At 55.7% G+C, this 26,319-nt stretch overlaps 1 protein-coding gene across 1 annotated transcript in view; it reads left to right on the top strand.

Moving 5' to 3' along the window:
* Positions 1–25,672, top strand: part of LOC136369130 (kinase suppressor of Ras 2-like) — a 50,669-nt gene extending 24,997 nt beyond the window's left edge. The window contains exons 5-15 of the mRNA XM_066331797.1: positions 3,416–3,597; positions 11,562–11,631; positions 12,204–12,287; positions 14,624–14,691; positions 16,091–16,215; positions 18,263–18,431; positions 21,481–21,522; positions 21,767–21,833; positions 23,339–23,387; positions 24,135–24,502; positions 25,600–25,672. Of these exons, the coding sequence (XP_066187894.1) occupies positions 3,416–3,597; positions 11,562–11,631; positions 12,204–12,287; positions 14,624–14,691; positions 16,091–16,215; positions 18,263–18,431; positions 21,481–21,522; positions 21,767–21,833; positions 23,339–23,387; positions 24,135–24,502; positions 25,600–25,672 (1,297 nt within the window). The remainder of the gene's footprint in view (positions 1–3,415; positions 3,598–11,561; positions 11,632–12,203; positions 12,288–14,623; positions 14,692–16,090; positions 16,216–18,262; positions 18,432–21,480; positions 21,523–21,766; positions 21,834–23,338; positions 23,388–24,134; positions 24,503–25,599) is intronic.
* Positions 25,673–26,319: the final 647 nt, after the last annotated feature.

Below are 26,319 nucleotides of genomic sequence, written 5' to 3' on the forward strand. Positions count from 1 at the left end.
GACCAGGCGCGGTCCTCACAGCCCCCTCAAAACCCTTCGGAGCCAAAATCAGAATATTTGCTCCATAACCAACTCCCCACTCCTCCTTCGCCTGGACACTCATTTTGGGAATTATCCAGCTGTGACTGGGGGGAAATAATCCTTCTCGGGGGCCGGTAGGGATCAGCACCATCCAAATCCACCTGAAGGGCCCCTCGGGCTCTCCCTGGGCTTCCCTGGCTGCTCCTTCAGCCATCAATCCCAGCCGTGGTTTGGTGGGAGCGCGCACCTTTTCCAGCTCTCCAGAAGGGCTGGAATGCCGCTAAACGGGGGATTAGCGCGGCCAGCCCCGCCCCGAGCAGCGGAGTGAGACCCGGCTTCATCCTCTGATCCAGCTGGGATTTATCCAGCCGAGATTCCCAGCAGTGAGGGAATCCTGCCTCCCTTTCCTGACGCAGTTGGGCCTTATCCATATGGAAAATTGAAATTAGACTGATGTTTTCCCTTGGGGTTTTTGTTTTGTTGGGTATTTTTTTAGTGGGGTGGGCTTTATTTATTTATTTATTTATTTATATATATATATATTTTTTGTGGTGTTTTTTTTTTGTTTTGTTTTGGTTTTGATTTTTGGGTTTGGTTTGGTTTGGCTTGGCTTAGTTTGGGTTTTTTTATCCCCCTTTTTGCCTCTGCTGTCCTTGCAGAATTGGGAGCCTGGCACAGGGAATGGGGCTCCTCCTGCCCAGCTGGGATGGGGAATTCAGGCTGGGAGGACCAGGATGCATTTCCAGAACTTTTTTCCCTACTTTGGGAAGCGAGGGAAGATGGAGATGTTTGTCTTGGGCACTGCCAGGGATCCAGGGGCAGCCACAGCTGCTCTGGGCACCCTGTGCCAGGGCCTGCCCACCCTGCCAGGGAACAATTCCTGCCCAATATCCCATCCAGCCCTGCCCTCTTTTAGCTTAAAACCATTTATCTTTGTCCTGTTGCTCTCTGTGGAATCATGGAGTGGTTTGGGTTGGGAAGGACCTTGACGATCATCTCATTCCAACCTGTGTGGAAAAGTGGATGGATGAGGGATGGATGGATGGATGGAGAGATGGATGGATGGAGGAGTGGATGGATGGATGGATGGATGGATGGATGGATGGATGGATGGATGGATGGATGACCCCTCATGGAAGCAAGTCCTTTATGAGGTGCCCATGACTGCCCTCACTCTCCACCCCTGCCCCAAGGATGGTTTTTGATCCTTTTTGACCCAAGAAGCCCCAGACAGGGCTTGGTTTGCTCCATGTCCCTCAGGCACTCCTTGTCCCCACCCCAGGCGACAGGATCCCCTGTCCCTGTGACCCCTCTGTGCCAGGGGGTTTTCCATGGCTGAGGATGCTCCTTTTCCTCTCCGGGCTTTGGTTTTTGTTCCCCTTCCCTCAGGACAGAGATCAGGGCCGTGAGCAAACAGGCAGCCAGCCCAGTCACTCAGTGTGGATCCTGGTGTTTATTACTCTTTATTATTTTTTCTTCTCCTGAAGAAACAGAGAGAGGGGAAAAAAAATATCTCTCTGTCCAGAATCACTCATCCTTCCTAATAATGAGAGCTGTCAGCAGCCCTGCTTGGCGAGGAAATGATGCTCGCAGTAAATATTTGGTCTGGAACTGATTTATGGGTGGAAAAAAACGAGATTAGTGCTTAATCACTGGCTTTCAGGAAGGGCTTTGGGCCGGGGTTGAGCTCAGGGGAGCTGGGGCCATGCCAGAGGAGCAGCACTGGGATTTTTGGTTGGGTTAGGATTGAGCAGCAGCAATGCAGGGGATGGACTGGATTTGAGGCCGCCAGGCAGGGCTGGATGGGATATTGGGCAGGAATTGTTCCCTGGCAGGGTGGGCAGGCCCTGGCACAGGGTGCCCAGAGCAGCTGTGGCTGCCCCTGGATCCCTGGCAGTGCCCAAGGCCAGGCTGGACACTGGGGCTTGGAGCAGCCTGGGACAGTGGGAGGTGTCCCTGCCCGTGCCCTTTAATGAGCTCTGATGTCCCTTTCCACCCAACCCACTCCATGACCATCAGCTGTGGGGCTGACCCCAGGCCAGGAGAGCTGGACCAGCCTGGAACCATCTGCCCCATCCTGAACCCAAAGAGGTCCTTGCAGCCACCCTAAACACAGCAGCAGCTTTCCTGTGTGAGGAAATAATTAACTTATTAGAGGATGGTTTAATTTTCGTCATTAAAGAGGCCATTTCCTATCGCCTGGCAGTGCCAGATGCCCCCAAGCACCGCTGGGAGTGGTGGGAGATGTTCAGTTCCTGAACTCCAACACTTCCTGCCCAATCTCCCACCCAGCCCTGCCCTCTGGCACTGGGAAGCCATTCCCTGTGTCCTGTCCCTCCAGCCCTTGTCCCCAGTCCCTCTCCAGCTCTCCTGGAGCCCCTTTAGGCCCTGGAAGGGGCTCTGAGCTCTCCCTGGAGCCTTCTCCTCTCCAGGTGAGCACCCCCAGCTCTCCCAGCCTGGCTCCAGAGCAGAGGGGCTCCAGCCCTGGGAGCATCTCCTCCTCTGGGCTGGCTCCAGCAGCTCCAGGTCCCTCCTGTGCTGGGACACAGAGCTGGATGCAGTGTTCCAGTTGGGATGCATGGATTATGGATGGAGCATTCCCAAAATCCTTGATCACCAGTAGCTGTTGCACTGCCGGATGTTCCCAAAGGATTCCTGTCCCAAATGCTCCAGGTCTCCAGAGGGCTGAGCTGCCTTTCCCAGGGCTGTCTCCCTCCTCCTCACTCCATGGCAGCCGGAGTGGGAGCAGCTCCACAGTGCCAGGATCCTGCATCCCAAATCCTTCTGGTCTGCTGCAGCTTTGGGATCATCCAAGCCAACAGAATGATGGCTGGGACTTGTCCCAGAGTGGAAAAATGGGCTGAGGAGGGAGAGGTGGGAGATTTCTCCCGCTGCTCTGCAGGGTTTCATTTCTAAGGAATTTCTCCTGGTGTTTTGGGTTGTCCACACCACAGTCCTGTGCCTTGACAAGCTGATTCCTGGGAAACTGTTGGAATTCCTCACACTCTCCACTGCAGCCCACCCTTGCTTGGGCCCCATATTTGATGTCATATTTGGGCTCGTATTTGACGTTAAATGGGATCATTTAGGGGAGGTGACAAGGCCAGCGAGGCTGGGGCTCATGGGCTTTTGGAACAAATGATTTTTCTCACCCAGCTTCTCAAGAGGAAAAACTCGGGAATGATCCTTAATGAAAATGGAATGTTCCCTAAGGAATGTTCCTTAATGAGAATTGCCTTTGTTTGATGACGGGGAGGGATTGGGAATTCTCACGGGGAAGGGGGATTAATGATCACACAGGAGATGATGCAGCAACACCCCCACGGGGGCCACCCGCCCATCCCCAACTCCCTTCCCTTCACTCTTCCCTCCTTTTCCCTCTTCTCCCTCCCAGAGTCAAGAAGAAGAACAAGCCCCTGAACCTGAAGATCCACAACAGCGTGGGGAGCTGCGAGAACATCCCGGCGCAGCGCTCCCCTCTCCTCTCCGAGCGCTCCCTGCGCTCCTTCTTCGTGGGGTACCCGCCCTTCCTGCCCTCCACCCCGCCCGTCCACACCGACTCCACCTTCTCAGCAAGTAAGTCCCCGTGGCCCCCTCGGAGCCCCCTTCCAAGGGGTGGGAGATGCCAAGCAGAGGGTGGGACTGGGGAGTTTTGGGGTCAGTGGTTTGGAGGACGTTGGTTGAGCGTTGCGGAATGAGCCCAGCCCTTGTGGAGCTGCTTCATGCTGGAGTTTAGAGATCTGTGGGTGCTTCTGGGCAAAGGTAACCACAAAAACTTGATTATTTCTGGTTTTCAGGAGAGCCACGAGGTTTGTCTGGGTTGGTGGCACCGCCTGGATGTCACCTCATAATGACTTTCCCGAGCGTTGCTTTGTAAACCCAGCTGTGGTTTCACCTCTATGTTTAAACCTCTCCCGCTTGCTGGATTGGAGCTGATGTGGAGTTTTGGGAAGCCAGTCCTGGTGCAAACCCCATGGAGCTGATCCCAGCAGCCAGCCCTGATCCCAGCTGGCAGGGGGTTTGTCCTGTCGCAGGAGCTGCTGGTGGTGGCACCCATTGGGTGGGGTTGGCTCCATGAGCTCACCAAGGCCTGGGAGGAGCAGCCTGAGCCTCATTTCCTGGTCCCAGACCAATGCTGGGATTAATTCCACAGGGACTGAAGCTTTTCCAAGCCAGGCGTGGCTCTTGGCCCGAGAAGAACTTCCCTGGAAACAAGTGGCAGCTGCTGGGAGTGATTGCCAGCCAAATCGAGGTCCCCTTGCCTCTTGTTCCTCAGCTAAAACTTCCTTCAACTCCACATTTCATCTGGGTTTCTGTCACCCTCCCTTCCCTGGATTTTTCCCTTGTTTCCTTTCTGGAATTGTCTTCTTGGCTTGTTTTGGCGTCTTCCACTCATTCCTTCTGCTCAGCTCTTGGCTGATGAAGGGTTTGCTGCCAACTCCCCTTCCCTTCCCTTCCCTTCCCTTCCCTCCCCTCCCCTCCCCTCCCCTCCCCTCCCCTCCCCTCCCCTCCCCTCCCCTGCGGTTTGGGATCCCTGAGGACTCATCCAGCCACTCCTGCTGTCCTTTCCCTCCCCTCCCTTTGGCTCTGGGGGCGGTGGGGCCTGGCAGGAGCTCTGCAGGCAGACGAGGCCATTCCCAGAGATATCCAATACCCGACCCTGCATTTCCCTGGAGCGAGGGGGATTTTTGCCTTGCTGTTTCCCACATGGAATTGTCTGTGCTCCACTCACAGCCCGACCAACAGAGCAGAAAGCATGGCTCCAACCCCATTCCCAGCCACCCCCAGGCGTGTCTCCTTGGATTAGTTCTCCCCAGGCCTCAGTGTGGGATCACATCCCGCGCTGTGACATCCTGATGGAACGTGGCACCGCCGGAGCGGGATGCGATGGGAAGTGATGGGCTGGCAAGTGACTAACGCTGCTGGAGAGGTGTCTCCTCTCATTTCCCTCTGCCTCCCCTGGCTGCTGGGAATGTTTGCTGCGCTGGATGGGAGCTGGGTTTCCCCAGCTGGTTGATCCCTGCTGGGAGGTTTCGGAGCTGTTGGTCCTTGCAGGATCAACATCCGTGTGGGAGTTATGCCAAGCAGGGCAGACGTTTGTTTGTAGGGAGCAGAATCCTGGAATGATTTGGGCTGGAAGAGAGCGTGAAGCTCATCCACTTCCATGGGCAGGGCCACCTCCCACTGGAGCAGGTTGCTCCAAGCCCTGCAGGATTTTCCCCTGTTCCCATCCTTGTGGTGGTTGAACAACCGAGCTCTCCGCAATATCCCATCCCAATGGGCCCTTCTAAAAAATCCCTCTTCCCTTTTCCTCCTGTGGGAGCAGCCCAGCAGCAGCCAGATGCCCTGGATTGCTGAGGAATTACTTCCCTAAACACAGAAACACAAAAATTGTTGTTGTTGACAGCTGGAGCTGGGTGAGGGGAGCCCAGCGAGGCCCTGACCCTCCCTGGCTGTCTCTCCATGATTTCTCTTCCACAGCCTTGCTGTTCCTGGCAGGAGTGCTCCCATCTGAGTCATCCCTGGCCCGGGTCAGGAGAGGGTTTGGATGCTTCCCTGTGATTTTTAACATCCCTTTGTCCTGAAGGGAATGGATTTTCACAGAGAGCTGGAAGGAGCTGCAGAAGGAACCTCTTCCTCAGCAGCACAAATCTGGCTGGGGGATTCACAGGATCATGGAATATCCCGAGTTGATCCACAGGGATCATTGATCCAGCTCCTGTCCCTGCCCAGAACCCCAACAATCCCACCCTGGGCACCCCTGGCAGCGCTGGCCAAAGGCTCCTGGAGCTCTGGCAGCCTCGGGGCCGTGCCCATTCCCTGGGGAGCCTGGGCAGTGCCTGAACCCTCTGGGGGAAGGACCTTTCCTCATCTCCAACCTAAACCTTCCAACAGAGCTCCAGACATTTCATTTCCCTGTCCTGGGGAGCAGAGACCCGAGCTGCCCCTCAGAAGGAAGTTGTAGAACAACTGGTTTAATCTTCAGGGGTGTCCCCTCCCTGCCCAGTCCTGTGTGACAACTCCATCACAGCCCCCGTGGTTCTGCTCTGGCCGTGTCCCCAGCGGGATTCTTCTGAATCCCAGTCCTGTCTCTTCCTCTTGGCTTTGTGAACAAGGAATTTGCAGTTGATGGTGTTGGGCATGAGCAGGATCCGAGCCAGGGGTGGCCAAGTGACAAGTTCTGAGGTGCCACCAGAGCTCCTGAACCATCTGTGAAGGAGCCCCTGAGGGGCTGACCTCGGGCAGGTTTGGTGGACAGGGATCCAGGACAACGTCCAGTGCGTCAGGCGGGAGTCCCAGAGCCCTAAATCCAGCTTTTCTGCTGGAAAGCACCAGGCTGGACCCAAGGACATGACAGTGGTGTTGAAGGTGACATGGGGAAGCAGCCAGTGCTCCTCTCCATGGTTGTCCCATTCCCAGGGCTGGCTTTTGGGGGGACACTTCTCCCTAACACTGTCCCAGCCCCAACCACCTCCAGGAGGGGATTCCCACAGGGAACCTCCTTTCTTTGGGGCCACTGGTGGTTCTCTCCTCCCTGAAGCATGGCAGGAGCACTCCCCAGCTGTTTTGGCAGCACAGCTGGCAGCTCCCAGCAGCCACATCTGGCCACAGCTGGCAGCCAGGCTCCGGAGGGTTTCCCACCCCGGCAGCAGAGTCGGAGGGTGCAGCTTTGTCTGGATAAGCCTAATTGAGCCTGTAAGGCTGGGAATCGGTGGGGAAAATCCCGATGTGAGACTTTAAGCCAGCTGAATGTGACATTTGAGCTGGATAAACAGGATTGTCACCCTAGAAAGAGGAACTGCCCAGATTAGAAAGGGACTCTTTCCTTACTGGAAATTGCTCCGGGAGCAGCTCCTGCTTTGGATGATCCCCTCTGCTCTGGCTCAGGTTTGGTTTCATCCTGCTGGATCCATCCTGGATCGTCCTTCCACCCACTGGACCTGGCTGTGATCCACAGCGTTGGAAGGGACCTTGAAGACCATCCCATTCCAACCCCCTCATGGACAGGGACGCTTCCCACTGGATCAAACTCCACGTGGAATATTTGCCACGTGCATTAATGGAGGGAGTGGGTCACTGCCTTTGTAGCTGGAATCCTGCATGGATTTATATCCTGGGGAGGGAAGGCTGCGGGAGCAGCTGCCCTGGGATCTCTCCCATCCTATTTGGGCCTAAAAGCAGCAGGAGCAAGGCCCGAGGTGTCTCATGGAGGGACTGGTGCAGAGCATCTCCCTGGGGTGCTGGGACCACACGGGAAATAAACTCAGGATGGTGGGGAGACACTGGGACAGCGTCCCTGGAACTGCCACAGGTTGAGACATTGGGACTCTGTCACTGGAGCTGGCACAGGGTGCCCAGAGCAGCTGTGGCTGCCCCTGGCAGTGCCCAAGGCCAGGCTGGACACTGGGGCTTGGAGCAGCCTGGGACAGTGGGAGGTGTCCCTGCCCATGGCAGGGGGTGGAACAAGATCATCTTTAAGATTCTTTCCATCCAAACCATTCCATGGATGTTATCATTTGTCTCTGGAGCGGGATTTTTGCCTGCTGGTGCAGATATTCCTGATCCTGGATCTCTTTTGCTGTTGAACTCTTTTGGGAAGAGGCTCCACCCTGGAGTCTCCCCTTAATCTCTCCATGGGAGTCACCCCCCTCGGGAGCATTTTGGTGACAGCCTGGGATGTCTGGGATGAGCACAAAGTCTCCTGGCCATTTCTTGGCCTCACAGTGACTCATCCCGGGATTCTCACCAGTGCATTGCCATCGATTTTATCCGTGCCATTCATAAAGCGGACGTCTGTTTGCTGTAGTAGCAGAAGGAGGGTTTGTTTGTCAGGCTGTCTCCGTGATGGATAACGTGCTCCCACCAACTCCCTGCCATGCAGACAGGGCCCAGGAGCTGAGGAAGGGGCAATTGTGACAAAACACCGTCCCCAGTCCCCGTCTGTGTGGTTCAGCTCTGCTGCCACTCCTGAAAGATGCTCCAGGTGTCCTTGGTGAGGGCTTGGGACTCTCTGAGGGCATCACCGCCCACCCCAAGGAGGGTGGAACCCCCCAAAAAATGAACTAGGGAAGCTCCAGGTGCTTTTCTCCATGCGGGACACGGCCAGGCGTCCCAACTGGGAAACAGCCGGAATTCACCGGGATGGCAGCGGGGGCAGCGAGGGCGTCACGGCCACGGCAGCGCCGCCGTCCCCGTCACCTCCGAGGCGCTCGGGTGCCACTCAGGAGCGGCGCTGGCTGTCACAGCTGCCTGTCACCCCCGGGGAGCGGGCTGGCAGCGCTCCTCTGCCGTGTCGCCTGTCAGGGACACGCCGGAGGTGGCTGTCACCCTTCTCCCGGCTGGTTTCCCCCTTGCCGGCTCTCCTCCTGGCACAGCTGATCCCGTCAAGCGCGGCTGTTGATTTTGGGATGAGCTGTGCCGCGCGGAGCAGGAGCCCTGACCTTTGCTGGGCCGACGAAGGAAAACACGGAGGTGCTGGAAGGAGGGTGGCATTCCCTGGCTGTGCTGCCACCGGGCACTGCCACCACACCGGGAAGCGGGGCTTGGCTTTTGGGAACCCCTCGGGAGGCAGGGACGGGGACAAGTCTCCATGAGTGCCACCCTGCGAAATTCCGCTGGTGCCCAATGAACTCTCAGCTCGGAGCAGGAGAGAGGGCAGGGGGAATGACGGCCGGGAATTATGGCCCGGAGAGTTTGGGTTTTCGAGGCAGGCGGGAGGTTGCCGGTGATAAAGGGTTAGGGAATGACAGCGGAGGTCGGGGGTATCAAGAGCGGCTCCAGGGCGCGGGAGGGAACGGGGAGAGAGGATGGGGAGAGGATGGGGAGAGAGGATGGGGAGAGGATGGGGAGAGGATGGGGAGAGGATGGGGAGAGAGGATGGGGAGAGGATGGGGAGAGAGGATGGGGAGAGGGAATGGGGGAGAGGATGGGGAGAGAGGATGGGGAGAGGATGGGGAGAGGGAATGGGAGAGAGGATGGGGAGAGGGAATGGGGGAGAGGATGGGGAGAGAGGATGGGGAGAGGGAATGGGGGAGAGGATGGGGAGAGAGGATGGGGAGAGGATGGGGAGAAAGGATGGGGAGAGAGGATGGGGAGAGGATGGGGAGAGGATGGGGAGAGAGGATGGGGAGAGAGGATGGGGAGAGGATGGGGAGAGAAGAGGGGGAGAGGCAGCCGCTGTCACGCTTCAAAGCTTGACGGATCGGCCGATCCCGCTGCCCCTTCTCCATCGCGGGGTCCCCAGGACAAAGCCTGACCTTCCCACCCTGAAACAAGACGTGCTCGTGGGGATTTTTTGCCCTGTAATTGACGCTAATTGTGGCAATTTAGCGGGGGGGTTTCAATGAGAATATTCCTCCTGTGCTGGGGGCGAGGCCGCTGCATCTCCACCTTCCCCCTGGGCATCCCCCCGGGTTAACACTGCCAGCGACAGCTTTTCCTCCGGTGGGAACCCGGGTAAAGGGGAGGCTCCCCAATTAACTCCGGAGCCCCCCCAGCCCTCGGGGCTGATCCCCGGTGCCTTTCCTTGCCCTCCTGCCCCGCCCTCTCGCCAACAGCGGCTCTATTGTTAAACACCGCGATCCTACGTGGCTCGCTGCCGCTAATGAAGGTAATTAGCTGTGAGTCACGTCGGGCTCATTTATGTTACGAGGTCAAAATCCCCGCTACACTTCAGTACATCTTTGCAGCGAGCGCATTTAGAAAGTAATTAAAAGGCTCAGCAGCCGCCGGTGCCTCCATCCCCTCTCCCCCTCGCCGGGCTGGCAGGATTTAATTGAGGCCAGCCGAAAGTTAGTGGGAATAAATTGTGGCTGATAACGTGGAGGTTGTAATTTAATTCCGGGCGAGGAGCTGCTCTGGCCCGGGTGTTTGTCTCTTCGGGGAGCGGCGTCGGAGGGGGGATGATGAAAGCTCAGCTCCGTAACGCGGTTTAGTGAGGGGGATGATGCTCAGGGAGGCAGCGGGCTGTGCAGGACGGGTCACTCGGCAGAGCGTCACCTCCGGCATTTGTGGATCAAATTCCCACCCCGGCGACGTTGTGGATGTGGAGGGAGTGGGAGGATGCTGGTCCAGCAGCCCAGGGTGAGCTGTCACAAAGACTGGTGAAAATATCAAAAATATTGGCAGTGTGGTGCCGGGGACAGGAATTCCCTTCCTTGGCTTTGAAGGGAGCTTATAAAAATTAGGAGGAGTGACTTTTTACATCAGTGGATAAAGCCAGGCCACAGGGAATGGCTTCCCAGTGCCAGAGGGCAGGGCTGGATGGGATATTGGGCAGGAATTGTTCCCTGGCAGGGTGGGCAGGCCCTGGCACAGGGTGCCCAGAGCAGCTGTGGCTGCCCCTGGATCCCTGGCAGTGCCCAAGGCCAGGCTGGACACTGGGGCTTGGAGCAGCCTGGGACAGTGGGAGGTGTCCCTGCCCATGGGAATGAGTTGCTTTTAATGTCCCTTCCATCCCAAACCATTCCACGATTCCGTGATTGTGACATCTCAATTGCCGCCTCTGCCTGTGCAATGACCAGGAGAAGAGAAGGATCCAGAGCTGCGGCTGGTGGGAGGTGCTGGAGCAGGCTCAGCTTGGGACGCTCCCAGGATTTCTAACCCGGGGAGCGGGATGTAAATGTAACCTTCAGCCGGCGAGTGCAATTAGAGCCCCGTGCCTGCCGCTATATTAAAATGGGATATTAAAGCAAACAGCGGCTCTCCCGCTCCCAGGGATAATATCCAGCGCCTGTTTAGCCAGGGATTTGCCGGCACTCTGAGCAAACAGCCGGGAACCGCCGCTGGTGCCCGGGAAACCTCTCAAATCCCTGAGCGAAAATCCATCCAGCCTTTGAATCCCGGCACGGGCCGCAGCATTCCCGTGGCCACGAGGAGCAGGAGGAGGAGCGGCTTTTCCGCCTTTGCTGAGGCTGAAGGAGGATGTGGAATCCAAGAATGGCCACGCTCCTGGTTACCTTCCTGCTCCAGAGGTGCCAGGGAAATTCCCTCTTTTCTCTTTTCCCTCTTTTCCTTATCCCTCACTCCACTTTTCCCTTGGAAGGAGACCCCCGGGACTGCTTATAACTCTGTTCTTCCCTTGGAAGATGAATGGAATCACCTTTGGAGGGGCTGGCACTCAGCTTCTCCTCAGCTGCCACCTCAAGCCGTGATGTCTTATTACAAACTGACCATGAGGCTGTTCCGGCTTTATTTCCCCTTTCCTCTTTGGACATCGTGATGCGATTCCAAGAGTTTTGCAATCCCACCCTGCCTGCACATGGATACACCCTCTCCCCTCCCCTCCTGGTCCAAACTGGGTGATGGGATCTGGGACAGGAGGCCCCAATTCCCACAGACCCACAGCGTCCAGAGCTCTCCTGCTTTTCAGACAGGGACTCAGTGAGGCATTCCAGATGGAAAAAGCCCAAATTTTTCCAGGAAAATCCCCCCCCCCCCTTTTTTTTTTTGTGCACATCCTTTGCTCCCCTTCCCAAAAAACTCGAATCCCAGCTCTTGATGTCGTTACCAGTGCTGGTTTTCCCGGTCTCTCCCTGCAGATACGCTGTCAGTGCCTCGCTGGTCCCCGCAGATCCCTCGTCGGGATTTAGGAAACTCCATAAAACACAGGTAGGACCCCCCCTGCTGCTGTGCCAGGCTGGGGGACGAGGGATGGACACCTCCCTCCCCATCTCTGCTCCAGGACACGGACTGGGGACATCCCGCCTCTCTCCCATGCCGTCCTTCAGGCCCATTTCAATTCCATTTCAGTTCAGATCTGGTTTAGATAAGGCTCGAGTCGCTATCAATAAACGCTCTGTATTATCTGTGACCTTGCCAGCCTTCGGCAAATTCCCCATCTCTGGATTATAACCCTTCCATATCTCGCTGAACAGGGAACAGCTCTGGGAAGAGTGCTGCTCTTTGATGGGAAGCTGCTTCCCAAGGGGCTGGAAACGTTGGTCCCAGGGCAGGGAGGGGTTTGGGATGGGCAAAACTGGGAAATCACAGGGAGCTGGGCTTCGATTCCCTCTGGAACAAGTTTCCAGAACCAAAGCAAGGCTCGGGGTTGTGTTTTGGCATCCCTGGAAACATTCCTCAACACCTGCAGCGGAGTTTGAGGGCAGAGAGAGCACCAAGCAGGGCTCGGGAGATAAGTGAGGCTTCAGCTCTCCCTGGTCACTCCGTGTTTCTCTCCACAGGTTTTCCACCAAGTACTGGATGTCTCAGACCTGCACCGTCTGCGGGAAGGGAATGTTGTTCGGCTTAAAATGCAAAAACTGCAAGTACGGCGCCGTGCCGGGGCTGTTTGTGTCGCTCCTTAACCTCGGGAGGGGATAATGGAGGTTTTCCTGGGAGAACCGAGCAGGGATTGGGACACGGAGACACCAACCAGGCCCCGGCCAGCTCATCCTCCCAGGAAGCTTTAACGAGCTGTGGAATGGGGTGAATAAGGCCCCAAAGCAGCGCTGGGGCTGTGTCTGGGATGGGAGCAGGCTCCTCGGGGAGGATGCTCCTGCCAGAGCCCGGCTCTGCTCCCTGCAGAGCTCTGAGTCAGATCCTGCCGGCCCTAAAGGCTGCCGAACGACCCTCAGCACACGGGGATGGATGTGCTGGAGAGCTCCGGGCATCGGCTGCGCTGTGCCCACACTTTGGGGCTGTAGCTTCCATTTCCACCAAGTTTTGGGCACCTCTGCGTCCTGGCGGGGTCACAGCCCTGAGGAGCCGAATCACACGATCCCTGGTGCAAAGGAGAGGGGATAAAACGGGCCAGGGCCGGGACAACAGCGAGGCAGAGGCTGCTTCAGCTGCTCCCAGTCCGCCCCAGCCGCGGCCCTCGGCACTCGGGGAAGCTGCTGCTGGAGCCGGGATTGCCTTTCCTGCGGCTGGGAGCCGGGAATGTGGGATTGTCTGCGGGTAACGGAGCGATAACGATCGCTGCTGCCGCTGATTAAGCGCTGATGAGTTGGTAAATTGGGATTTAAACCTGCCGAGAAGCGCTCGGTTACTCCACAGCCGGTGGGGCTTTTCTGGAAGGGATGTGATCAAATGCAGGGATTTTAAAGGGGTGATTCCCGTGCTCAAGGAACTGGAGGTTTTCCCGTGCTGGAGGAGGGATGTTGTGCCTGCTCCCTGACCAGGAGCAGGGATGCTGTGGCTCTGGCTGTGCAAATCCTGCTTCCCTGTAATCCTACAGAAAAGGACAAATCCATTTCCTGGCAGTCAAAAGTTGGGAGTGAACACAAGGCATTTAGGTTTTTTTCCAGCCTTGCCCCGGCGCTGCTTTCCCCAGAAAGCAGAGGGGAACCAACAGGTAAAACAAACAACCGGACCCCAAACCCCCCAAGCCTCAAATACCGAATTAATTCCTGCCTTTCCCTCTAGGAACAGCTTTGTAATAAAAGCTAACACGGGCAGCTCCTGAATTTTCATTACCCAGCTCATTGACTTGTAGCTGCCGTTCTTTTTTCTTTTTTCTTTTTTTTTTCCTTTTTATTTTTTTTTTTCCCCATAATTTCCCCTTGTTTTGATAAATCCTTTCCTCCTTTTTCTCTTTTCCCCCATGGCTTTCTGCCGGCCTGGCAGAGCGTGAGCTGGGGATGCGTTTCCGAGCCTTAATTAAGGAGGAATGGGAAGGATTTGGGACTCTGCCGATGCCTATATGCATCACCCGGGGGTGAAGCCCTCCAGACTCCTGCCCTGGCTCCACAAACCGGGAAAAACTCTGCAGAATATCCAGAGACTGTAAAGCCTCTCTTTATTTTGGTTAAATGCCCTTAATAAAGCCAGGAGAGGAGAGCACAATGACAGGGACACATCGGGGACCAGGGCAGTCACTTCCCTCCGCTGCTCCTGAATTTAATTCAGCATCCAGCAGCAGGACGGTGGGAACAGGGATTTCATGGAATCATGGAATGGTTTGGGCTGGAAGGGACCTTAAAGCTCCTCCTGTCCCACCTTCCAGTAAACCCTTCCCCCTAGTGCAGGACTCTGCTCCTTTTCTTGCAGAGGTGACATTTTGGGGTGTCCTCAAGCCTGGCTGGTCCCACCCAGGTGTCAGAGAAAGGGGTACCTGTGCAGAGCCCCCAGGTTTGGGAATTCCTGTGCTGCTCCATTGGGCTGGACACGTTCTCCAAGGATGTGCAGCTCTGTGTCCTGCCAGTCAGCCCTTCCTCATCCTCCGGGATCCCGTACTGCTCCTCACCCCGAGCTCGCGGCTTGGCAGTGATGGGATCAGAGGCTGGAGGGTTCCCTGAGCCCAGTGAGCGGCCAAAGCCTTGCCCGCAGTCACTTTGCCACGGGGAAAAGCAGGACACAGCCCCGAGCTCCATCGTGGAGTGCCAGAACGGCCCGGCTGGGAGGGGACCTTAAAGCCCATCCAGTGCCACCCCCCCCAGCCCAGGGTGCTCTAAACCCCAATGTCCAACCTGTCCATGGACACTGCCAGGGATCCAGGGACAGCCACAGCCTCAGCCTCCCTCCCCGGGGACAATCCCTTCCCCAAATCCCATCCAGCCCTGCCCTCGGGCAGCGGGAAGAAGCTCCCCCTGCTCCTGTCGCTCCATAAACTCTCCCCCCATCGCCGTGCCCTGCTCACCCCGTTCTCTCTGTGCCCCGCCAGGCTCAAGTGCCACAACAAATGCACCAAAGAGGCGCCTCCGTGTCACCTGCTGATCATCCACCGCGGAGGTAAGGCGCTCTCTGCTCCGCGGGTGTCACCAGCGGCTAAAACTTTCAAAAGCCCCCCCGGGCGATTCGGGAGCCGGGCCCAGGCGGGGTCCCCGGCGGCACGGAGGCTCCCGAACCGCTTGGGCTCTCCGGGGAAATGTTACCCACCGTTTTTTCCGCTTGTAGGGAGACGAGCCGGTCGGGGCGAGGCAGATTTGCATTGCAAACCACTTCCACCCACCCTCCCCCTGCCTCCTTTTCTTTTCAGATTCCCCACCGCACGGGGTAAGTCCAACCAGGTTTTGGCCTTTTGCTTCTGTCGAGAGCTCAGGGCGGACGGGGGACCCCGAACCTCCCGGTGCATGCGGGGTCCCCGCGCCGGGGACGCGGCCGTGGCCCTGCGGATGCTCGTGGTGCTTTTTGGAGCTGCCTTATCCCGTTCTCCTGCGGGAGAGCCCGGCCTCAAATCCACACAGAGACAGGCAGAACTTTGCAGCGGGACGCCGGAGCGGCGCTTCCCACCTCTTTTCTTCCAGATTTTGGCTCCCTCGCTGGCCAGAGGACCGCGACTGCCTGAAGGAAACGCTTCCCAATCGCTCTTGCCTTGAATTTTGAGCCCTTAAAGCTGTTCCTTTGTGTTAAATACCCCCACCAGCCCCGGCCCTTGGTTTAATCCCGGGGAGAAGGATCGTGCCGGTGGCACCTCAGAGGGGGCAGGTTGACAGCCTCTTCCCCACCGCCACGGCCTCGCTTGCGGCAAATTTGGGTGGAAGCGGTTGAAGACCCCCCGGTCAGGCTCGGAGCTGCTGCAAACGCTGCCCAGGAGGCAGGGAAAGCAGCGTCCCGGGGCCCTCGGGCTCCTGGGATGGGCAGGAATTGGGCTTTAGGGCCGTGATGTTGCGAGAGCCGGAGCTGCCCGCTGTGTGTTTTAGGAGCAGCATGGCTTTGGGGTGGCCTCAGCATCACTGAAATACCTCCCCACCCGCCCCAAAAATCCCCCAACCCAGCTCTTACATCCATTATCTTGGAGTCAAACCATTCCTGAGCCCTCCCAACCTCCAGGCTGGCTTTTCCCCAAAAAATCTCCCTTCTGGGAGTGTTCTGAGCCGGCCCCTTCCCTTCGCTCCCAAAAGCTCCGGCAAGGAACAGGACTGTGCTGGCCGAGCCCCGGCTCACAGAGGGGCCGTGGCAGCTGCTGGACGTCCCAAATTGCTGCCTCACGCCCTGGGGGGGTTGGCTGTGGCCGGGGTGCAGGAGGATCCCGAAGTTCAGCTGCCATCCCAGGCTGGAAGTGCCGCGGGAATCGCTTTGGAAAGTGGTTTGCAAGCACAGGGTGACCCCGAGCGCTCCCGCTGAGCTTTGATGTCCTTCCCTCTCTCTTCCCCTCCTCTCCATCCCCTTTTCCCTCTCTCCCTTCTTAATCCAGCAAGGTTAGTCCGGACAGAGTCGGTGCCCTGCGACATCAACAACCCGCTGAGGAAACCCCCGCGGTATTCGGACCTGCACGTCAGCCAAACGCTCCCCAAAACCAACAAACTCAACAAGGTGAGCCCTGAGCCCCACCCTGCCACAGGGACAGGGCCCCTGCGCCCAAATAGCCACAGTTTTGCTGGGAATCAAAGAATCCTTCAGGCTGCGAAACGTCTTTTAAGGAAATTGAGTTTGACTGTTCCCCCAGCACTGCCAAGGCCACCACTGCCCTGTGTCCCCAAGTGCCACAGCCACACGGCTGATAAATGACTCCAGCTCTGCCCTGGGCAGCTGGGCCACCCTTTCCCTGCAGAAATGTTCCCAAATTCCGCCCTGAGCCTCCCCTGGCCCAGCCTGAGGCCGTTCCCTCTCCTCCTGTCCCTGTTCCCTGGGAGCAGAGCCCGACCCCCCCGGCTGTCCCCTCCTGTCAGGGAGTTGTGCAGAGCCACAAGGGCCCCCTGAGGCTCCTTTTCTCCAGGCTCAGCCCCTTTCCCAGCTCCCTCAGCCTCTCCTGGGGCTCCAGTCCCTTCCCAGCTCCGTTCCCTGCCCTGGTCATGTATCCAATGAATTTATTTCTTTTAAAAATCAACTGGGATGAGCACTTCCAGAGCAGCCAGGACCCTGCTGGCCCAGTCCTGCTCCACTGTGGCCTCTCAGTCTCCAGGTCCGAGCTGAGTTTGGGGTGGTTTGAGGTCTCTGCTCCCTGCGGAGGCTTCAATAAATAACAAATTTATTGTTGCGAATAAAACAAGCCTGGAATTTGATTGTCGCTGGCGGAGCTGCTCAAGCCAGACCTGACAGAGCACCTGGCTCACTCCTGCTCTGCCTTGATACAATAAACCCATCACTGGCTTGCTCCTGATGGAATTTAACGCCTGTTGGCCTCCAGTGGAAAATTCCTTGGAGGAAGGGCAGGGTGAGGGGTTGGCAGGGTGGAAGTGCTCAAAAAGAGGGAGATCACTGGTGTGGTGGGGAATGAATCAACAAGACCCTGAATTCCCAAAGCCTGGCTGAGCGACTCCATCCCTCAGCATCGTGTGGCTCTGGGAAAAGTCTGGATACCAAGATGCTTCTGGAGACGCTGATTTTAATCCTAAATCTTTTTAGGAGTTCCTTGGTGTAGGAATCTGCTCCCGTTTTGTTGGTTTGGGGTGGTGCTTTTGTCCTGAACACTCCCACTCAGGTTGAAATCCCCCCTATAAATGTTCTTCTTTCAGCAGGGCTCCTTCTTTCTTTGCTATTTCTAAAAGCATTTCTTTAAAGGTATCCTGAATGAAATCCTGGAATGACCTGGGTTGGAAGAGACCTTAAATTCCTCTAATTCCAACCCCTTGTGAAATTCCCGTGAAAGCCCCTGTCTAATTCCAACCCCCCTTATTGTTGTGACCTTCACTGTTTGCTTAAAAAAGAATTGACCGAGATTACTGAGCATGGAATGATGACCAAAATGGGTTTCCTGGAAAGCACAGCTCATTTAAGAATTAATTAATTAGGACGAAATTACCTGCTGGGGAAGGCTGGTGCAGATTTTTTTAACCTTGGGGGAAATTCTGTGAGGATGGGAGCGCTCAGCACTGCTCAGACCCTGTTCAGTGGCTCCAAATTGGGCAGAAAGGGGGGAAATTCTGGCCTCCATTTTTCTTTTTGGATCCAGGATATCCAGGCAGGTTTTCCTGCCTCTTGGGTCTCAGTGGTCCCTTCCCACCCATCCCAAAATTGCTGGCCTTGACTGGGAAGAGTCAAGGAATGGTGAGGAATGTCTTGGGATGCATTGGCTGCTCTTTCCAGATCCCTGTGCTCCCTGCAAGGCCCTGGGGTTCGGCTCCGAGGAGCTCAGCAGGAACTTCCAGGACCTTGTTGTCCCCAAGGTGGTGGCCCCAGTTCCGTCCTCGGTGGCCGTGGCTGTGCAGAGCCGGGGGTGAGGGTGGGAAAGGAGCCAGCTCATGGTGGGGAATGGCCTCGGGGAATGCAAACAGCTTTGGGAAAAGCTCCGGGTGTTTTCTAGGACTTCTGCAAGAGGCAAGTGGGATGATGCAGAGGTCACTCGTCACCCGGGGCCCTTTGCGCCTCGGCGCTGCTCTCACCAGCTGCTGTGTTTTCCCTCCTCCCCCGTGTCCCTCAGGACCACATTCCGGTGCCCTACCAGCCAGACTCCAGCAGCAACCCCTCGTCCACCACGTCGTCCACGCCGTCCTCGCCGGCCCCGCCGCTGCCGCCCAGCGCCACCCCGCCGTCCCCCCTGCACCCGTCCCCGCAGTGTCCCCGCCAGCAGAAACAGTTCAACCTGCCAGGTACTGCCACCCTGTCCCCTGCCACCGACCCGGCCCGGGGGGTCCCCGTGGGGTGGAGCACTGCCAGCTAATTCCCTTCCCGGATTCCCGCTGGCGTGGGGAGAAGGTGGAGGTAGGAATTGTGACGGTTCTGGCTTCTTTTTGACCTTGCCAAGGTCAGGATGAATCACACGGAGGTTTTGAGTCCAGACTTGGGTGTTTATTATTCCTTATCTATTTACAGACTCATGAGCTGTGAGCTCTAACTAGCAAGTTAGAAAATGAAGGCAAAATGGAGTGTCTCTGACTCTTTCCAAGGTTATTTAAGTGCTAATTACCCAATAACAAGGTGACACCTAGAATGTTTCTATTTCTGACCCAATAATGACCACCCAAAGCCCCCAATGCGGGCCTTCTTCACCAGTTACAGAAAACCACCCAAACCCATGAAGAAGAGGGTGAAGAAGAACTTAGACAACACTCCAAAGCCTTCATCTTGCCCCATATATATCACTATGTATATATCACTAAAATATTATATATCATTGATATATATCTCTAAAATCTTAACTCAAAGTTTTTCACCCTGTGAGATCACACAGTAGCATTCAAACTACACTCCCACAGCCCCAGTGCCATCACTCAATTTTGGAAGGCTGTTCCATGGCCTCAGGTCAAATGTGGTGCTTGCTTGAGGGTCAGCACCTTTTAACACAGAAAGCCTGAAATTCTCAGCCTCCAGGGTTCCAACAGAAATCAGGAGAGAAGATGAGTGTAGGATAATTCAGGTTGGGGGTCTCTGGCCAAATGTCCTGAATGAATCAGGGTCAGAGCTCAAGGCTTGATCCAGCCTTGGAATCCTCCAAAGTTGCAGCCAGCCCAACCTCTGCTGCTCTTGAGGCTACAAAACCTTTCCAGGCATGGATTTTCCATGGCATTTCACCTCTGCAAAGAGAAACCAGGGGCTGATTCCTCTGTGAGGGCAAATTGAGGTGACCCCACCATGTTTTTGGGGTGCTGGGCCTCCAGCAGGTTGGCAGCAATAGCTGGGGGGACAGATGGTTCTGGGGTTGTCTGACGTGGTTTGTCCCATGGAATCTGGACCTGGGATCCATCTGCTCCATCTCTTTGGGGTGGTGGGAGAGGCAGGGATTTTGGGGTGGCTGCAGGGCACAGAAGTTATGGAATACAGCCCAAAACCTCCTCCTGGGCTCAGGATGTATCAAAGCCTGTCCCAGCTTTCCTTCGGGATGTCCTGCTGCTCCAGGAAAGGTCCCTTCTAGGGGGGATTGGCTCAGCATCACTCCTGGAAGTGTGTCCATCTGCTCCCCAAAAACAGCTGGTGAGGGGAGATCTCTGGGATGCTGAAGCACTCCTGGTGGCCCTGCTTGATCCATGACCTCTTGGCTGGAGCAGCTGGAAGGTCGGGGTCTGTCCTGCACCCCCCAAAACTCCCAGGATTAATGGACTGGTGGGGTTGGAAGGAAGATCGGAGGAACCAGCCAGAACCTTCGTGCTCCACGGTGGCGCTTCCACCCTGACGAGCCTTCAACCAGAGAGGAGGAGAAGGTTGCCTGGCAGAATCCATCACCACAACAACAAACACTTCCAAAAGTTGAGAAAACCCCCCAACAATCAACCACCCATCGTGTCCTTGTGTGCCTGGAGATGTGACAGCCCTTTGGAGCACCTGGGATTCAGGCAGGATCCGGAAATGGCACGAGGAAGAGAGCAGAGGAGCTGGGAGGAAGCCCTGAGCACTTCCAGGAATGGTGTGACCCATCCATAGGGTAGGGATTTCACCAGGCACAACCCTGGAGCCTCCAGGATCTGGGAGGACACGGCGTGGGATCCATGCTGGCGTGACCCAGTGCAAGGAATTCTTCCAGAGCCAAAGTATCCCGGTGTCTCAGCATCCCAACCCTCCTGCTGGGCCAGCCTGCCTGGCTCTGGGGGATCCAGCCTTTGGTGACCCCATCACGGGTCACTTCTGGGGCTGACACCTCTCTCTGGGGGGTTTGGGGACATTATTTCTTGTGGTTTAAAGCAAAAACCACAGATTTCACTCCCCTTTTAGGGGCCTGGTGGGCAGGGATGGAGCAGGGCAGGGTCAGACCCTGGCAGCTCTGAGGGGTGGTTGCTCCCTGTTTTATTCCTGTGAGGAGCAGAATGGGATCCAAAGCAGGACTGACCCTGCTTTCATCTTCCCAGGCGGGAAGCTCTCTGTGGTTTATCCCATGAAGGTGGTCATCTCAGGGATTAGGATTTGAGCTCGGAAGCTGTGACCTGGTGACCTTCTCCTGCTGGAATTACCTTCCAGGCTCCTTTGATGTTGGCTCAGGTCCTGCTGCAGGGCTGGGGTCAGACTCCGGGGTCTCCAAGCTGGAGAGGGGAAGCTGAGGGGTGGCCCTTGGGGCGTGGAGATAAGAAGGTGACTTCTGAGCTGGTGCCAACCTCTGGTGGCCTCAGCAGCTCCGAGTTCTTCACACCCGTGACCTGCCCGTGGGATCGGATCAATCCTTGGGCTGGAGATGGGAGCCAGGGGATGTTCCCAAGAGCCGGAGCCTCTCCCAGCTCTGGCGCTGGACAGTGGCTCCTGGGACTCCTTCCAGGAAGGACACGGCTCCAAAGCAAGGGAGAAGAGGGTGGAATATGGCCCAAATGGGCAGCAGTTCCAAACCCATCCCTTGGCAAAGTCTCCATGATGCCAAGAGGTTCCCAAATTCCGCTTGAGGGCCAGCACTCCAGCCCTGCTGGCAAACTGGTGTGCACACCCCACCAGTGACTCCATGGATAACATCAGCTCTCTCCAAATGGTGCAGGAGAGTGATGGGGGGAGAAAATCAAGTTATAATCCAGCAAAAGTCTTAAATCTTTGACCTTGGGCATCCTATGTCCCAATTTGGAATTCAGAATATTCCATATGGGGGGATGTGGAAGGGGGAGAGGTTGGATCACACAGGAGAGGTTCACACAACGGGGGTTGAGGTTTCCTGGTGAAGAGCTGGGCACAGGTTGGAGCTTTTCCAGCTCCACAGTCAATGGTGAACCTTATTTTCCTGTTTTCCAGCCTCCCATTACTACAAGTACAAGCAGCAGTTCATTTTCCCAGGTAAGGCTTTCCGGGATTTTTCCTGGGATTTCTCCTGATGGGGATGGGTGCACAGATCCAAACCCTTGGATTTGTGCCCTGGGTGGGATTTCTCCTCAAAGCCTGTTGGTGCTGCAGGGTTGGCTGGCCCTAAGTGACACCCAGCCCTGCTCAGGTGTCACTGGACTGCACCTGGGAGTGAAGGGTGGGGTTTCATTCCCTTGGATGCTCCCAGAAGTCTCTGACTCCTCTCTCTTGTTCCCAGATGTGGTGCCTGAGACGCCGACCCGAGCCCCGCAGGTCGTCCTGCACCCTGTCACCTCCAACCCCATGTGAGTGACTGTCCCTTCCCATCCCCTTCCCCCTGCCCCCCAAATCCCCCAGGCACCCACGGGTGCTCCCCTGGCCTTGGGGGCTCAGGTGGGTCCTGGTGAGACCCCAGAGCTCTGGAAGGTTGAGAAGGGGGCAGGGGGTTAATTTATAACCCACAGCCCTTCACTACTAGGAAAAAAAAAAATTCAGTCCAAAAAGCCCAAGGGATTAATTAAATTATAATTAAATTAAAAGCAGATAACCAGGATACCTTTACCACTTCCAATATTTTCAAACCCAATGAACTTTGGGCTGAAAGTTGGGCAAAGCAGCATCTGATCAGCATTAGAACCATCCCTCCCAGCGGGTCGAGCCCGAATCCATCATTCCTTGATGTCCTGGTGCCTGTGCTGCCCCAGCAGCGACATTCCACTGCTGGGTCCTTCCTGATCCGTTCTGTAAAGGCCATTTTTCAAGGATTTCACAAGCCAGGGGGTTAAGGGATCAGGTCTGGCCCCAGGTTGTGGCTGATTCATCCACACTCTCCTAATTCCACTGGGGATCCAGTGGAGCAAAGGATGGAACCACTGTTCCTTGGGAATTCGTGGGAAAATGGTGAATTCAAAGCCTTTTTATCCCCTGCCTAAGGGAAGGTGCCAAGACAGGATTTTGGGGGGGAACAGCTTTCAATATCCAAAATCTGTGGTTTTCTCTGTGTCCTCCCACTGAGAGCATCCCATGGGAGCCATCCTGGGCTTGGCTGGGTTAAACATCTCTGGGTCCTCAGGAGACAGGAATTCGTGCCTGGGATAGTGATGAGGAGCTGGCTGCTCCTGCAAACCACCCATCCATGGAGATGTTTTGCAGCCACCTGGGCTTCCCAAAAACACCAGGATTGACTCCTTTTGGCCAGGATCCTGGGATTTATAGTCTTTAGTGGTCATGGAATGGGACAGGACTCACAGGATCGCCACGTCCAAGTGGCCTGGGGAGTGGAATTCCCCTGGGAAGGGATTTTGTTATTCATGTGATTAATAATAATAATAATTTACAATCTATTTCTATGATGTTTGAAATCACCTGAGCTGTTCCAGCTGATACCTCATTCGGAATTTCCCTAATTCCCTGTTAATTGTCAGGAGCAGCAAGACCCTGGCCATGGACCTTGGGGTGGGAGGTGCTGAGTGAACAGGGAAGGAGAAGAGCTGGAAAACCAGGCAGATTTGGGTGCTTTACTGCAGGGAGAGGATCTTTGAACCCTCCACTTCTCCAAAATGATTCAAAACCTTCTTTTCCTTCCTTCTGCACTTCTGCTTTGGCTGGTGTTGGCTGCCAAAAGAGACCTTAGAGATCCCTGAAAAGGGCCTGAGTGCAGTCAGGGTCTGTGGGGGGGTAAATCCATCCCTTTCCCTGGGTTAGGGACACCTTCTCCTCCCTGATCCCTTCATCCCTGGGGCAGGAAGAGAGACTGCTCCCCAGATCCCGGTGTTTTTCCATGGTGTTAATTCCGTAATTCTTTTAACAGCCTGGAAGGAAACCCATTGCTTCAAATTGAAGTGGAGCCCACCTCGGAGGTGAGACTGCTCCTGTGCTTAATGGGCTTGGTTTTAGGGATATCTTGGGGCACATTTCCTAGGAAATGGAGACGTTTCCCATCTGTGCAGCGGAATTGCTGATAATTGAATTAAAGTCCAGGCATCCGTGTCCCCACCCTGTGGAGAGGGACCCTCCTGGGCTTCGAGTTTGGAATTCAATGAGATGTTTTTAGGATGCATTAAAAATGCGGTGGAAGGGAAGGAGGCGAGAGGGAAGATGAGGATGAAGCTTTTAAAGGGTGTTGTAAACTCTGTAGGAAGTCTAAATGGACCATCAAGGGGTCTGGGAATAATGGGAATTAACAGAGCACAGCTCAGCCCGGGGAGGATGAAACTGTTTTAAGACAAATTAATTAAATCTCTGCTGGGTCATAATCCTAAATTTAACCTCAGGGTAAATAAATGGCTCCACAGGGAAGTGGTGGAGCCCCCAGCTCTGGAGGGGTTTAAAGCCCTGTGGATGTGGCACTTGGGGACACGGGTTTGTGGTGGCCTTGGCCGTGCTAGGGCAGGGTTGGAGTCAATCTCAGAGAGCTTTCCCAACCTAAAGGATTCCATGATTCTATGAAAATCTGGGATTCTGCCAACTTTGTGTAGAACGAGGCCGCTCCGTTGGCTTTGGGAGGCCCCTGCCTGGTTCCTCTGGGTCTGAGCGAGCAGGAGATGGATCAGTGAGGGTTTTTTTCCCACAATTTCATTGTTCCTGATGCCCTTTGCCCGCCCCAGAACGAGGAAGGCGCCGAGGAGGTGCAGGAGTCCGAGGACGACTTTGAGGAGATGAACCTTTCGCTGCTCTCCGCACGCAACTTCCCGCGCAAGGCCAGCCAGACCAGCATCTTCCTGCAGGAGTGGGACATCCCCTTCGAGCAGCTGGAGATCGGGGAGCTCATCGGGAAGGGCCGCTTCGGGCAGGTGTTCCACGGGCGCTGGCACGGCGAGGTGGCCATCCGCCTCATCGACATCGAGCGCGACAACGAGGACCAGCTCAAGGCCTTCAAGAGGGAGGTGATGGCCTACAGGCAGACCCGGCACGAGAACGTGGTGCTCTTCATGGGGGCCTGCATGAGCCCGCCCCACCTCGCCATCATCACCAGGTTGGAATTGGTTTTTTTCTCTCCAAAAATTTGTTGCTCCCTGCCCAAAAATTTGGTTCTTTTTCCTGTCCTTTTGTTCTCCGGTCCAACGGTGCCGTTGGGTTGAGTCCCCTGCCCTAAGGAGTGGGTGTTCTCCATGTGCTGTGTCCATGTTCTCCGTGTGCTGTGGTTTGTGGAGGACACAGCAAATCCAAACGTCTGTCCAGGCAGATCATTCTGCTGTAGGAGGGGAGCTCTGGACAGGAATGGTTTGTTTTATCCAGGGTGATGTTTTATTCCAGCGTCATGGAATCACGAATGGGTTGGGTTGGGTTGGAAGGGACCTTAAAGGCCATCCAGTCCCTGCCATGGGCAATGACACCTTCCACTGTCCCAGGTTATTCCAACCTGCCCTTGGGCACTGCCAGGGATCCAGGGGCAGCCACAGCTGCTCTGGGCACCCTGTGCCAGGGCCTGCCCACCCTGCCAGGGAACAATTCCTGCCCAATATCCCATCCAGCCCTGCCCTCTGGCACTGGGAAGCCATTCCCTGTGTCCTGTCCCTCCAGCCCTTGTCCCCAGTCCCTCTCCAGCTCTCCTGGAGCCCCTTGAGGAACTGGAAGACTGGGAGGTTCCTTGCAGCTTTCATGGGAGCAAGCTGGGATGTGGGGGCTCCCAAGACCACCTGACACCTCCACAGTTGTCTTTGTCTCAGGGCATTCCCAGATACCTGCCCTCACCCACATTCCCAATGGGAATGCAACCCTGAGTCTCCCAGTGTAATCCAAGCTTGGCTGGGCAAAGAATCCCACCTGGGCTGGAGGCAAAGAGGCTGCAACTGCTTTCAGAGCAGCTGTTCTCATGGGAAATACATTTATTCCGGGGAATTCCATGATTTTCTTCACCTCCAGACCATGCTTTCAGCCATGGGACTGGACGTAGTCCTGCTTTTCATCCCACCCCGGGATATTTTCTCCCAGAGAAGTTTCCCCAAGGTGAGGTTGAATTTTCCTCCTGGCAGCATTTCAAAAAGCAATGGAATGGCACAGCTTCCAACAGCCATCAGTGATGAAATATTGCATCATCTTTCCCTAATGTCCCTAATTTTCCCTTGAAAGTGGCACCTCCCAGTCCCTGATCCCAGATGGGGCGGCTCTGCAGGTGCTCTGCTCCCTCTTTGTCCGAAACTAAAAGATTTCACCCCAAATTTGTGTTACCTCATCCCTTGCTCCCTGCCCTGGTGGGTTGATGGGTTGTGTTTTCCTCGGGACTTTCACCCTCTGGGGTCAGGGTGACTCCAGAGCGGGGCCGGCTCTCCCCAGCTGGCGGCTGGAAAAACGATGCCTTTTATTCAGGACCCAAAATGAGCCATCTGGGGAAAATTCCGCAGCATTTCCATCTATTGGGTAGCTCCAGGCCAAAAGCTTTTGGAAAAGTGTGCAAACACATGTATTGATGGATGAGTCAGAGCCCCCATCCATGTGTTACAGCGCGTTCCCAAAGGAAAAGGCGGCGGCTCCATCCCGCTCCGCCGTCCCTTTGCAGCCCCCCTTTGCTCAGCTTTTCAGTGCTATTCAATAGCAAAACCTGGGAAATGGATCCCTTGGTTCTTTTTTTTTAAATTTCTTTTTTTTTTTTTTAGCCGTGGAATGTTTTCTCTTCCATTTTCTATTCTAATGGGTCTTCCTATAAAAGCAGAAAGATGCCATTTTTGACAGTTGGACAAAATCAGCCTGTGTGCTGCTGCATCCTGGTGAATTAATGTGAGGAACGTGGAGCTCTCTGCTCGTCCTGTTCCTCTTCCAGCTGCACTTGGTCCTGTTTTTTAAGGTCAAAAT

Source organism: Sylvia atricapilla, chromosome 17 (genome assembly GCF_009819655.1).
Source record: "Sylvia atricapilla isolate bSylAtr1 chromosome 17, bSylAtr1.pri, whole genome shotgun sequence".
Lineage (NCBI taxonomy): Eukaryota > Metazoa > Chordata > Aves > Passeriformes > Sylviidae > Sylvia > Sylvia atricapilla.